At 33.9% G+C, this 12,822-nt stretch overlaps 1 protein-coding gene across 2 annotated transcripts; it reads left to right on the top strand.

Moving 5' to 3' along the window:
- Window positions 1–476: 476 nt before the first annotated feature.
- LOC139843722 (E3 ubiquitin-protein ligase PRT1-like) lies at window positions 477–3,750 on the top strand. 2 transcript variants are annotated; one of them, XM_071833865.1, is made up of 7 exons: window positions 477–586; window positions 1,242–1,270; window positions 1,359–1,538; window positions 1,646–1,897; window positions 2,357–2,560; window positions 2,697–2,800; window positions 3,097–3,750. In XM_071833865.1, the coding sequence occupies exons 1-7, from the start codon at window positions 528–530 to the stop codon at window positions 3,508–3,510; spliced, it is 1,242 nt and encodes a 413-aa protein (XP_071689966.1). In that variant the 5' UTR covers window positions 477–527; the 3' UTR covers window positions 3,511–3,750. The 2 variants fall into 2 exon arrangements, with proteins under 2 accessions (XP_071689966.1, XP_071689969.1); XM_071833868.1 differs by having other exon boundaries at window positions 500–591.
- The last annotated feature ends 9,072 nt before the right edge of the window (window positions 3,751–12,822 follow it).

The raw sequence follows: 12,822 nt of genomic DNA, 5'->3' as shown, positions 1-12,822 counted from the left end.
ACCTGGGAGCAAGGGAGCAAGATGCACCTTGCGTCCTTGCTTCCACCTGGGAGCAAGGGAGCAAGATGCACCTTGCTTTCACCTGGGAGCAAGGGAGCAAGAGGCACCTTGCGTCCTTGCTTCCACCTGGGAGCAAGGGAGCAAGAGGCACCTTGCTCCTTGCTCCTTGCTCTTAAGTGTGACTAAGGTCGCAAGGACGCAAGGCGTAAGGGAGCAAGAGGCTTTTTGCTCCTTGCGAGGGCAAATTGTTAAACTTTTTTTTTTATGGGCTCTCACGCAAACAAGTTCAAAAAAATGGATTTTTTGGTGATAATCCCACAAAATTATTATTGAGAGATCCTAACTAGGCATCTTAGGTTGAGCCAAAGAAAAGATACGGGCCGTAGAAAGCCCATATTGTAAAGGCCTGGCCCACAAAGGTGTATTACAGTATTAACAATAGCAATCACCTGCTCTGAATTTTTGTTCCTTTAAATAAAACACAGAGATAAAGATATGAATTGAAATCGCAAATCAATAAATCAGCCATGGAAGAAATCGATGAATTGGAGCAAGTTTCTGATCATTTTACATGCGCCGTTTGCTTGTAACGTCTCCTATACCTTTATTTTGATTCAATTTATGCACAGCTAAAAATTTATTTTTCCTGCTTAAGTTAGGGTTTTGAATTGAATGTGTTACTGTTAATGTGTAAAGTTAAAAATAATCTTATATATGCAAAAGGAATAGTTTCAATAAGGAATCAAATATCGGTATGAACTGTAACACCCAAGCAAATCTCACCATGGCAAAAAAAAAAAAAAAAAAATTTCTAGAGTGTTCGATTGTGTTTTCAAATATTTTATGTTAAAAAAGTTTACAGATTTGCAGATAAGATGCATTTATGCAATTAGTTGAATAACCGTACAACTTGTAAATTGTTGATAGTGATGCCTTAAAGTTGTATGAATGCATAAATTGAGATATAAAATATGTATTGGTCAACTTTATGATTTTGTAATATTATAATTATCATTTAAACTATTAATATCAAATTTTCTTAGTGTTATTGCCATATTTGGTTCTTATTTTATCCTGTCTCTCAAGGACATGTAAGAACTAATTTGGATAGATCATATTCAAAAGCACATATGCATCCAAATCTGAACTGTTGAAATGATCGATAAGTTTTATGTTTTTTTTGTTTGTTCTTAAGTCGAGGATGATCATTATGAACTATAGTTATTTCTTTTCTGTTGCAGAGACCTGTTATACCAGCCAGTTGTTTTAGGTAAGAAATGGTTAAAAAATAAATGGATATTGCGGTTGTCTTATTTTAGTACTATCTTTATTTATTTCGACTGATATTTCTCTTGCAGTTTGTGGCCATGTCACCTGTTTTTGGTGTTGCCATCAATCTATGGATATGAGAGGTCAATCTCATTGTCCTTTATGTCGGCACCCGTATCATCATTTTCCAGCCATCTGTCGCATGTTGGACGACTTACTCAAAAAGATGTATCCGATTTCATATGATAAAAGGAAAACACAAGCACTTGGTAACCTATATCTTGTCAGTTTATGTAATTTATTCATTTTTAGTAGGATAACCTATATACAGTGTTTGTACAATTGGTATCTAAATTTATGTGGTTACGTTGTATAGAGGATCAAGAACAAATCTCATTTGGCTATTCACCGGATTTAGATCAAAAGTTAGAACATTCAAACGTTGCGGACCAGCCTTGTCATAACAATTTTGAAGATACTTTGTCAGTAAATCCCTCTTTGACTGAAGAAAATAATTCTGATGGTGCAAGTTCTTCCGGAAATTGTAAGCTGGTAACCGTTGCTGATGTGCTATGTGCAGCTTGCAAGCAACTGCTATTTCATCCTGTTGCTCTTAATTGTGGTCATGGTATGTTTACTGTCACTTCATTGGCTTTTATGTATTTCGCAGTGTTATAAATGACGTCCGTCTCGGCCGGACTAGCACGTCCCGTTTTGCCCAAAGACGTCTATTTAGTCCGTCAGCGCTAAAAAGTCAGGTCAAAGTCGGTCTGAGTCTTTCTAAGTCATAGTTGGTTAAAGTTTGGTCAAAATTTGAATATTTTTTATACTTAGATATTGTGCCCTATACATATTTATATTGATATATTTATGTGTAATAAACATATATGTTATGTTAAATATATATTACTAAAATTCAACGTTAGTCAACTTCCGACTCGACCTCGACTCGACTAGCTGTTTTAAAGTCCCAACCGACTCGTCTCCCTCTAGCGACTTTTCCAATCTTGGTATTTAGATATATGTTTTCATGAATGAGATGTCACTTCTTTGGAAAAAAAATTAATACTGTATTACTACTTGTTAGTATATTGTGAGGCCTGCATTACGGTTCAAGAAGATGGGGTGATTAAATGTCAAGTTTGTGAATGTCGGCATCCAAGTGGATTTCCAAAAGTCTGCAAGGAAATTGATCATGTCCTCGAGGAACAATTTCCTTCAGAGTATGCACTTAGAAGAAGCAGTACACAGCTCAGCCAACAGCAGATCCGTATTGTTAATTCTTTCAAAGGTGAGGTTGATTGATGATTTATATAGCAACATTGATTTTGCACACCCATAGATTCCTCTATGCCCTTTTTTTTTTTTTTTTTTTAATAGAAAAAGCTTTCAAGTAGTGATGCTAATAGTGTTTTTGTGTTGATCAGATCAAGGTACCAAGTTCTCGTATCCAACCGATGAAAACTTTCTTCAGTGGTGGGCTAGTAATGGCTCAAAATTTCATGCAGGTGTTGGTTGCGATATGTGTGGGGTAAGTCCTAATTCTATTTCTTCTTATCTAAAATGAGCATAGCATAATATACTACAATTATAGTTTAAGTTACAGTAATAAATTAATAACCAGTATGGTCTTTTAAGCATGAATTTAATAACCAGTATGGTTAACTTATAGTATACTTTATAAGTTAATCATTGAGTTAACTAGTGAAATATAAGTTGTGTAACATAAACATTTGTTACTCGGTTACAATTTTATAAAAGTTCCCACTCTTGCTTTTTGGAATTTTACTAGAACTGTACTTAAATAATGAACGCGATTATTCGCAGATGTGTCCGATAATCGGGGAAAGATATCGGTGCAAAGATTGCATAGAAAAATGCGGTTATGATCTTTGTGGAGACTGTCATAACTCAGACATAAAGATTCCAGGTCGGTTTAATCAGAAGCATACTCCACAACACCAGTTTGAGTTGATCAAACCATCCATAAACCAGGGCGTAATATTCCGATTATTAAGTGGACAGCTGGCCATTGTTTCCGCTGCTTCTCGTCATGAGTCTAACTCTGCTAATGGAAACTCCGAATTTGCATCCTCTTCTCTTGTCGATCATAACGGTGATGATGATGCTGATTCTGCTGCTTTTCATGATCATAATGATGGTGATGATGATAATGATGATAGTGATGGTGATGATGGTGATGGTGATGGTGATGATGATGATGGTGCTGGTGTGGTTTGAACTGAGCTTACCATTGATTCAGAAGAACATTAAAGCCGCAACCGAATTGCCATGTGAAAGGTGTTTTACTAGAGGTTGCATAATGTGCTGGGGTGATGGCTAACCAGTAAAATATTTAGTTATTTGAATGTAGTAAACCACTGAACTTGTGTACATTTTAATTTTATTTTGATTTTCACATAATAACTGAAACACATGCTTGTGTACTTTCACATTTTACAACAGAGTTAGACTTTAGTATTTCATCTATCCATATATATTTAAATGGAAAGTGATGTATCACACATTGTTACGTTGTCTACAATGATTGTTATATGCTTTTGGCCATATTATATGTTTTTGGCGATAGTAATGGGAACATAATGAGAATATAATAATGGGATATTATAAGGGTTAAAATGTATGATAAATAAAATGCATTCAAAACAAAAAATAAAAAATAAAAAAGAGAATACACGTTAAATATTTGTGAGAGTAATGAAGTTGATTTCAAGTTTCACACGTATAGTTTTGTGATCTCAATTTGACTGCTTCATGGATCATTACTAAAGCACTCGGTGCCTAAACCGACGCCAGGATAGACCGTTGGTCAACACCCATGGTTGTGATCCCTATCGCTGTCAAAAAAAAAAACACTCATGGTGGCATTTTTGACCGTTTAAGCCGTGGGTTTTTTGAAATCTAGGCTTACGGCTAGTTTTTTTTCTCTATAAATACTACCATTCATTTTCTCATTTTATTCACCACTTTCATTCAACATTCTATCACTTTATTCACCATTTTATTCAACTATTCTCTTTAATATTCAAAGTATCACTTTATTTATTTTTATAATTCAAGAAGCAATGTCGTCATCTTCTAGTTCTTCCCACGACGATTTCACAAACTAAACACTCAACCTACCAGATGATATTGATTCTTAAAATGATGATGTACATTCATGTCGTTGCATATCTCATGATCATTATGAAGCACATGATCGTTTGATGGACGATTATCTTGACGAGGGTTGCAATATCATGATGAAAATTTCAAACGACGGTTTCGGATGCGGCGACGTGTTTTTTAAGAATTATGAATGATATTGTAAGCTACTCTGCAAATCCATTGCCGTATTATTTTAAATGGTTTCATCGAAGAAAAAATTTACGTGGCAAATGTAGTATTAGTACGCATCTAATGATTACAGCCGCACTACGTCAGCTAGCATACGGTTATACACTGGATGCTTTGGATGAGTATCTGCAAATGTCTGAACGAATTGGCAGGGAATCTCTACATAAATGTACAATGTGCATCATTTATTTGTATGCGAATGACTACACGAGAGAGCCTACGTTGCATGACATTCAACGTTTGTACGATGGTCATGAAACGATTCATGGTTTTCCGGGCATGATTGGTAGCATAGATTGTATGCACTAAGTATGGGCAAAATGTCCAGTTGTGTGACGAGGCCAATTTATGCGAGGCGATCACAGTCACTCAACTATTATGCTTGAAGCCGTTGTCTCGTATGTTAACTAGATTTGGCATGCGTATTTTTGGTGTGACAGGCTTTAACAACGACTTAAATGTGTTAAACACTAGTGATTTGTTCAACTTAATGCTTAATGAAGACATGTCTGATGTCCCTTACCATGTAAATGGTGTGGTGTACAAACGATGGTACTATTTAACAGATGAGATTTATCTAACATGGGCATAATTTGTTATGGCATTTTCAAGTGCCAATGATGAAAAGCGTTGTTACTTTTCAAGGAAACAAGCTGCTGTTCGCAAAGATTTTGAAAGAAATTTTGGGATTCTACTTCGAGGTCGTACTCTAAGAAATGCATATTCTCATTTTATTTAAATACGCATGTGTATTCATTTTATTTCTCAATCCTCATCACTCAAACCCTAACTTTAACCAAGCACACCTTAAATGTCTTCATTAACTAATTTTTCAGTATTTTTTTTTTTTTATCTTTTGTTGCCACTATCTTTTTTCTCGAATATAGTTTTTACTTTTTATATTTTTATCAACCTTTTTTTTGTGCAAATGCTGATTTTGTATTGAAACAGGTGAATAGGTTATCCATGCTTCGCAACGGAACGTTTTACTTTTTAATTTCAATGTTAAATTACCAGGGTAAGAACTTAATAAATTTCTGAACTGTTTATTTTAGTTTTTAATGTTGTTGACCATACTTCAAAATTTTAACAAATTTTTGTATGCACTTTAACAACAGCTCTAAAAATTACCTTAAAGAACTATAATATTTTTAGTGATATATTGAAATATCGAAGAATTAAGGCTTATTTAATTATAAAGTCGAAGGTAAACGTTAAAATACGTTATATGTGATAATTATAAATTTGAATAAATTAATTATATATTTCATATGTATGTTAACGGGGAAATTAAACCCGCGTTTCACTGCGGGGTAATTTCAGACGGTTAGCGATCGGTGCTTTTAGTCAGTTGACGGTCGGTTAATTGATGGTTTTGGTGGTTTTGATCGCTTAACCCCGGATTGTTTTTACAAAAGGCTGATTTGTATTTTTATCTTATGAAAAAAAAAAATGTCTTGAAATATTATGGTATTAATAGTATTTTTGTATTTTAAAGTTTATAATAATTTTATAATTATAATTTATATTTTAATGTTAATTTTATTTATGTTTATAATTCTATAACAACACGGAGTAACGGAGTAGTAGAATAGAGAATGGAGAAGCGATATTGGGCAGGGCCCAATTGTCACCCATCAGTGGATTAAGTAAAAGATGTAAATGCCTAAAGTTTAATTATGATACAAATATAACCATCGTGAAACAAATTACGGAGTATATTAATTCAGTCAACACAAAACCCTATGCAAACTTCCTCCCTCTCTCCCTCCTATATCCGCCACCACCAAACCTATTTTTTTTTAGTAAATCACTGTTATAACTGCCAAACCCACCACCATCTTCCATCTCCCTCCTTTCGTCGCCGTCATCACCAACAAACCCATCGCCATCAAAATCACCAAGTCGCCGCCAATTCGCAACAGATCTGGGTCTTTGTGGTTAGCAACAAAACAGATATGGGTTTATGTTCCGTTGATATTTTTTTTGCGGCTGAAGGTTGATCCCGCGGCGGTAATCGGCGTGGTCGTTGGTGTGGGTTTACATCTGGTGGTTTTTTCAGGTAATTTATAAATTATTAGATGGAGGTTGTCGCGGCTGGTTGAAGGTGGTAGTTGTTGCGATTTTAAGGTAAACCCATTTGTGCAAATCGTTGTTACATCTGTTTGATTTTTTGATGGTTGCTGGTGGAAAGAATTACTTGGTGGAGTTATTTTTTATGTTCAGATTTGTTGGTGTTTGGAAGGTGATGATGCCGGAAATGGTGGTGAACGGCGTGTGACAGCACTGGTGGAAGGAGGTTGATGGTGGCGGTGGACTGGCGGTGTTGGTGGTAGAGGCGTACTGTGGTTAAAACAGTAATTAGTAGATGTTGAAAGGGAAAAGACGAAAATGCCCTTGTGAGCCAAATAGACTGAATTACCCTTGTGAACAGTGAAAGCTCAGGCTAATTAGTATAGGTAGATAACCAAATAGACTGAATTACCCTTGTGAACAGTGAAAGCTCAGGCTAATTAGTATAGGTAAATAATGACTTTGTATAAAAATTAAAATATATATTAGATTAGTGTATATGATACTACATGATATGTATATTCATTTACTATTATTTATTATATGCAATAAAAAAAATATGTGAATGTCGGCGCCCACATTTTTTTATCTCCACGAAATGCAAATGGAAAGACCTATGATAAATGGATGTTAAATAGCTGGTGGTTAGGTTTTACATGCTTTCCGTGAAATAAAGTTCAACAGCCACTTTCCTCTCTTGGTGACGTGAGGTCCGAATGGCTTTTCCGGTCACAGATCTGACGACCAGGCGACGATTCCGGGTAGGTCAGTATGGGATCTGTTTGATGGTTGTTGGTCGGGGTTGTTTTGCATTGGGTCTTCCGTCTGATTGTTGGAGTTAGGTATGTCTCGATTTTTCTTTGACTATTCTTTGCGGGATTTTTTCTTCTGGATGGGTGTAGGCGACGAGCTTCGTCAGAGCTCTATACCCTTTTAGGGTAGGATTCGGTTTTTGAATGGTAGGCCTTGTTATGTTGGGATGGTGGTTGTAGTGTTGCTTATGTGTTGAAAACCGTCAATTCTGGTAGTCTACCAGGTGTCGGCGGCTATCTAGGACGACTGACAACTGCTGGCGGCCTTTGTTGGGTACTAGCGGTGGCTGGTGGACCCTGGCGGCTGTAGGGGGCTGCACTTAGTGGTTAGTGTTGGTGCTATTGTAGTTGGTGGCTACCTGGTGGCCTAAAGACTGATCGGTGGTTGTCTGGTGGCTGCTAGTGGTGGCCGATGGAAGATGGTGGTTGTTTGTGTAACGACCTGACTTTTTCGACTTATATTTATACTTTATACTTTCACGAATCTGCGCATATGTGCGTACTGAGCTAGATAATATTCCGGAGTCATTATCCATACTAATTACTCTTGTTAATACCTTACAACGTGTTATTAAATGCTTAATTACTTAACTTGATCCTCGAATGCATTTACGACCGTTAGTGTCACTAATCGTCTAGAACAAGCTATGTACTTGGTACACATCATACTTTAGGCATAATTGGTGTTTTATGGCCACGTGAACTTAATTGTGCTTCTTAATGACAATTATGAACTTCGTTGATTTCTTAATTACGCTTAGTGTTTTATTAATGCACACTAGTTAGTATTAATGGGCTTATTGCTTTAATGGACTAAGATCACCAAGGCCTACCCTGAAATGTCCCGTTCATATTGATTATAAACGTTCCATATTAATTGATTTCGTTGCGAGATTTTGACCTCTATATGAGACGTTTTTCAAAGACTGCATTCGATTTTAGAACAAACCATAACCTTTAAAATATTACGACGATTATCAAATAATGATAATCTAAAATATAGCGTTTTTTCACACGACCATTACATAATGGTTTACAATAATATTACACATCAACATAAGTCTTCGAATGCAGTTTTTAAACAATATTATACAAGCATGGACTCCAAATCTTGTCCTTAATTTAGTATGCAACAGCGGAAGCTCTTAATAATCACCTGAGAATAAACATGCTTAAAATGTCAACAAAATTGTTGGTGAGTTATAGGCTTAACCTACATATTATCAAATCATAATAATAGACCACAAGATTTCATTTTTATAACACATCTTATATCAGGCATTTCGCAAACTGCATAGAGATAAAATCATTCATATGTTGAACACCTGGTAACCGACCTTAACAAGATGCATATAGAATATCCCCATCATTCCGGGACTCTCATCGGATATAATAAATCGAAGTACTAAAGCATCCGTAACTCGGATGAGGCTTGTTGGGCTAAATAGATCTATATTTAGGATTCGCGTCAATTAGGGGCCATTTCCCTAATTCTTAGGCTACCAAGCTAAAAAGGGGCATATTCGGTTCGATAATCCAACATAGAAAGTATTTTCGATTACTTGTGTCTATTTTGTAAAACATTTATAAAATCGCATGTATTCTCATCCCAAAAAAATAATAGATTTTAAAAGTGGGACTATAACTCACTTTCACAGATTTTTACTTCGTCGGGAAGTAAGACTTGGCCACTGGTCAATTCACGAACCTATAACAAATATGTACATATATATATATATATCAAAGTATGTTCAAAATATATTTAAAACATTTTTAATACGTTTTAATGATTTAAGTTTATTAAGTCAGCTGTCCTCGTTAGTAACCTACAACTAGTTGTCCATAGTTAGATGTACAGAAATAAATCGATATATATTATCTTGGATCAATCCACGACCCAGTGTATACACATCTCAGGCTAGATCACAACTCAAAGTATATATATTTTTGAAATCAACCTCAACCCTGTATAGCTAACTCCAACATTACTGCATATAGAGTGTCTATGGTTGTTCCAAATAATATATATACATGGGTCGATATGATATGTCAAAACATTTGCATACGTGTCTATGGTATCCCAAGATTACATAATATATTAGAATACATGTAATACAATATAAGTTAGCTAGGATATGATTAATATAGATTTGTTACCAATTTTCACGTAGCTACAACAAGAAAAATTATCCAATCTTGTTTTACCCATAACTTCTTCGTTTTAAATCCGTTTTTAGTATTTCAAGTTGCTATGGTTTCATAGTGAACTTAAGTTTATGAATCTAAACAGAAAAAGTATAAGTTTATAGTCATAAATATAGGTTACAAGTCGTTTTTGTAAAGGTAGTCATTTCAGTCGAAAGAACGACGTCTGGATGACCATTTTGGAAAACATACTTCTACTTTGAGTTTAACCATGATTTTTGGATATAGTTTCATGTTCATAAGAAAAATCATTTTCCCAGAAGAACAACTTTTAAATCAAAGTTTATCATAGTTTTTAATTAACTAACCCAAAACAGCCCGTGGTGTTACTACGACGGCGTATATCCGGTTTTACGGTGTTTTTCGTGTTTCCCGATTTTAAATCATTAAGTTAGCATATCATATAGATATAGAACATGTGTTTAGTTGATTTTAAAAGTCAAATTAGAAGGATTAACTTTTGTTTACGAACAAGTTTAGAATTAACTAAACTATATTCTAGTGATTTCAAGTTTAAACCTTCGAATAAGGTAGTTTTATATATATGAATTGAATGATGTTATGAACAACATTACTACCTCAGGTTTTGTGTATAAACCTACTAGAAATGAGAAAAATAGATCTAGCTTCAAAGGATCCTTGGATGGCTTGAAAGTTCTTGAAGCAGAATCATGACACGAAAACAAGTTCAAGTAAGATTTTTACTCGAAATAAGATTGTTATAGTTATAGAAATTGAATCAAAGTTTGAATATGAGTATTACCTTGTATTAGAAAGATATCTTACTGTAAATAAGAAAGATTTCTTGAGGTTGGATGATCACTTTACAAGATTGGAAGTAAGCTAGCAAACTTGGAAGTATTCTTGATTTTATGAAACTAGAACTTATAGAATTTATGAAGAACACTTAGAACTTGAAGATAGAACTTGAGAGAGATCAATTAGATGAAGAAAATTGAAGAATGAAAGTGTTTGTAGGTGTTTTTGGTCGTTGGTATATGGATTAGATATAAAGGATGTGTAATTTTGTTTACATGTATATAAGTCATGAATGATTACTCATATTTTTGTAATTTTATGAGATATTTCATGCTAGTTGCCAAATGATGGTTGTCACGACCCGGAAAATTCCGACTAATTTTAAACCAAACTCTCGATACGATAGTGTAATTTCAACACGATAAGCAAAGTCTGTTAGGTTGAGTCTCAAAAATTTTGAACTGTTTATTTGCATTCATTTAACCTTAGACTTTTCCCGACGATTCACGAACAATTGTTGTAAAAAAATATATATGTATATATAGTATATACATAAATGTATGTATTGAAAAGAATAAAAGATAATTGAATCATTAGAATTAAATATGATAAGAAAATTATTTTTTAAATAAATCTATGAGTAGATATATATATATATGATTTTTGTAATAGTTATTATCACATGGATATTTGATAATGCTAAAAACGAACATACATTTCATAGCATTATTCCTCAAGAAAGACAAGCTTTTAGTTGCAATTGTTCTATTTACAAGTGATATTCGTTTAAATAATAAAAGGTGAAGACAAAAGACAGATTCGACGAATTGAAGACGCAAACGACCAAAAAGCTCAAAAGTACAAAAGACAATCAAAAAGGTTCCAATTATTGATAAGAAACGTCTCGAAATTACAAGAGTACAAGATTCAAAACGCAAAGTACAAGATATTAAATTGTACGCAAGGACGTTCGAAAATCCGGAACCGGGACCAGAGTCAACTCTTAACGCTCGACGCAACGGACTAAAAATTACAAGTTAACTAGGCATATAAATATAATATAATATATAATTAATTATATTAATTATATATATATTATATATATATTATAAAACCGTCGGCAGAGAAAGACTCCAAGGGTGTGAGCTGTAAATTCATTCTCCGCGACTCGCGGAGTTTGAAGAGGATTTTGCCGCGAGTCGCGGAGCCCCAAATTTCAACTTTTCCAATAAAAGCAACCGAATTCTGATCGCAATTTATAATCTTTTTCTTCTCTTATCATACGTAAACGATATATATATATATATATAATTTATATTTTAATTTTAATTATAATTCTAATAATAAGGGTATGTTAGCGAATATTGTAAAGGTGTAAGTCGAAATTCTGTCCGTGTAACGCTACGCTATTTTTAATCATTGTAAGTTATGTTCAACCTTTTTATATTAATGTCTCGTAGCTAAGTTATTATTATGCTTATTTAAAACAAAGTAATCATGATGTTGGGCTAATTACTAAAATTGGGTAATTGGGCTTTGTACCATAATTGGGGTTTGGACAAAAGAACGACACTTGTGGAAATTAGACTATGGGCTATTAATGGGCTTTATATTTGTTTAACTAAATGAAAGTTTGTTAATGTTAATATAAAGATTTACAATTGGGCGTCCCTATAAATTACCATATACACTCGATCGGACACGATGGGCGGGGTATTTATATGTACGAATAATCGTTCATTTAACCGGACACGGGAATGGATTAATAGCCACTAGAATAATTAAAACAGGGGTGAAATTACATTCAAGGGTAATTGGTGTAATTGTTAACAAAGTAGTAAAACCTTGGTTTACACGCAGTCGATAACCTGGTGTATTCATTAAACAAAGTATTAAAACCTTGTTACAATACGAATCCCCAATTAGTTGGAATATTTAACTTCGGGTATAATAATAATTTGACGAGGACACTCGCACTTTATATTTATGACTGATGGACTGTTATGGACAAAAACCAGACGGACATATTAAATAATCCAGGACAAAGGACAATTAACCCATGGGGCATAAAACAAAAATCAACACGTCAAACATCATGATTACGGAAGTTTAAATAAGCATAATTCTTTTATTTCATATTTAATTTCCTTTATTTTATATTTAATTGCACTTCTAATTATCGCAATTTTATTTATTGTTATTTAATTGCACTTTTAATTATCGTCCTTTTTAATTATCGCAAGTTTATTTTATCGCACTTTTATTATTCGCAATTTCATTATCGTTATTTACTTTACGCTTTAATTTAAGTCTTGTATTTATTTTATATTTTACATTAGGTTTTAAC

Source organism: Rutidosis leptorrhynchoides, chromosome 4, assembly GCF_046630445.1.
Source record: "Rutidosis leptorrhynchoides isolate AG116_Rl617_1_P2 chromosome 4, CSIRO_AGI_Rlap_v1, whole genome shotgun sequence".
Classification (NCBI taxonomy): domain Eukaryota; kingdom Viridiplantae; phylum Streptophyta; class Magnoliopsida; order Asterales; family Asteraceae; genus Rutidosis; species Rutidosis leptorrhynchoides.
The sequence above is the reverse complement of the archived record's forward strand: the minus strand, read 5'-3'. Positions and strand labels throughout refer to the sequence as shown.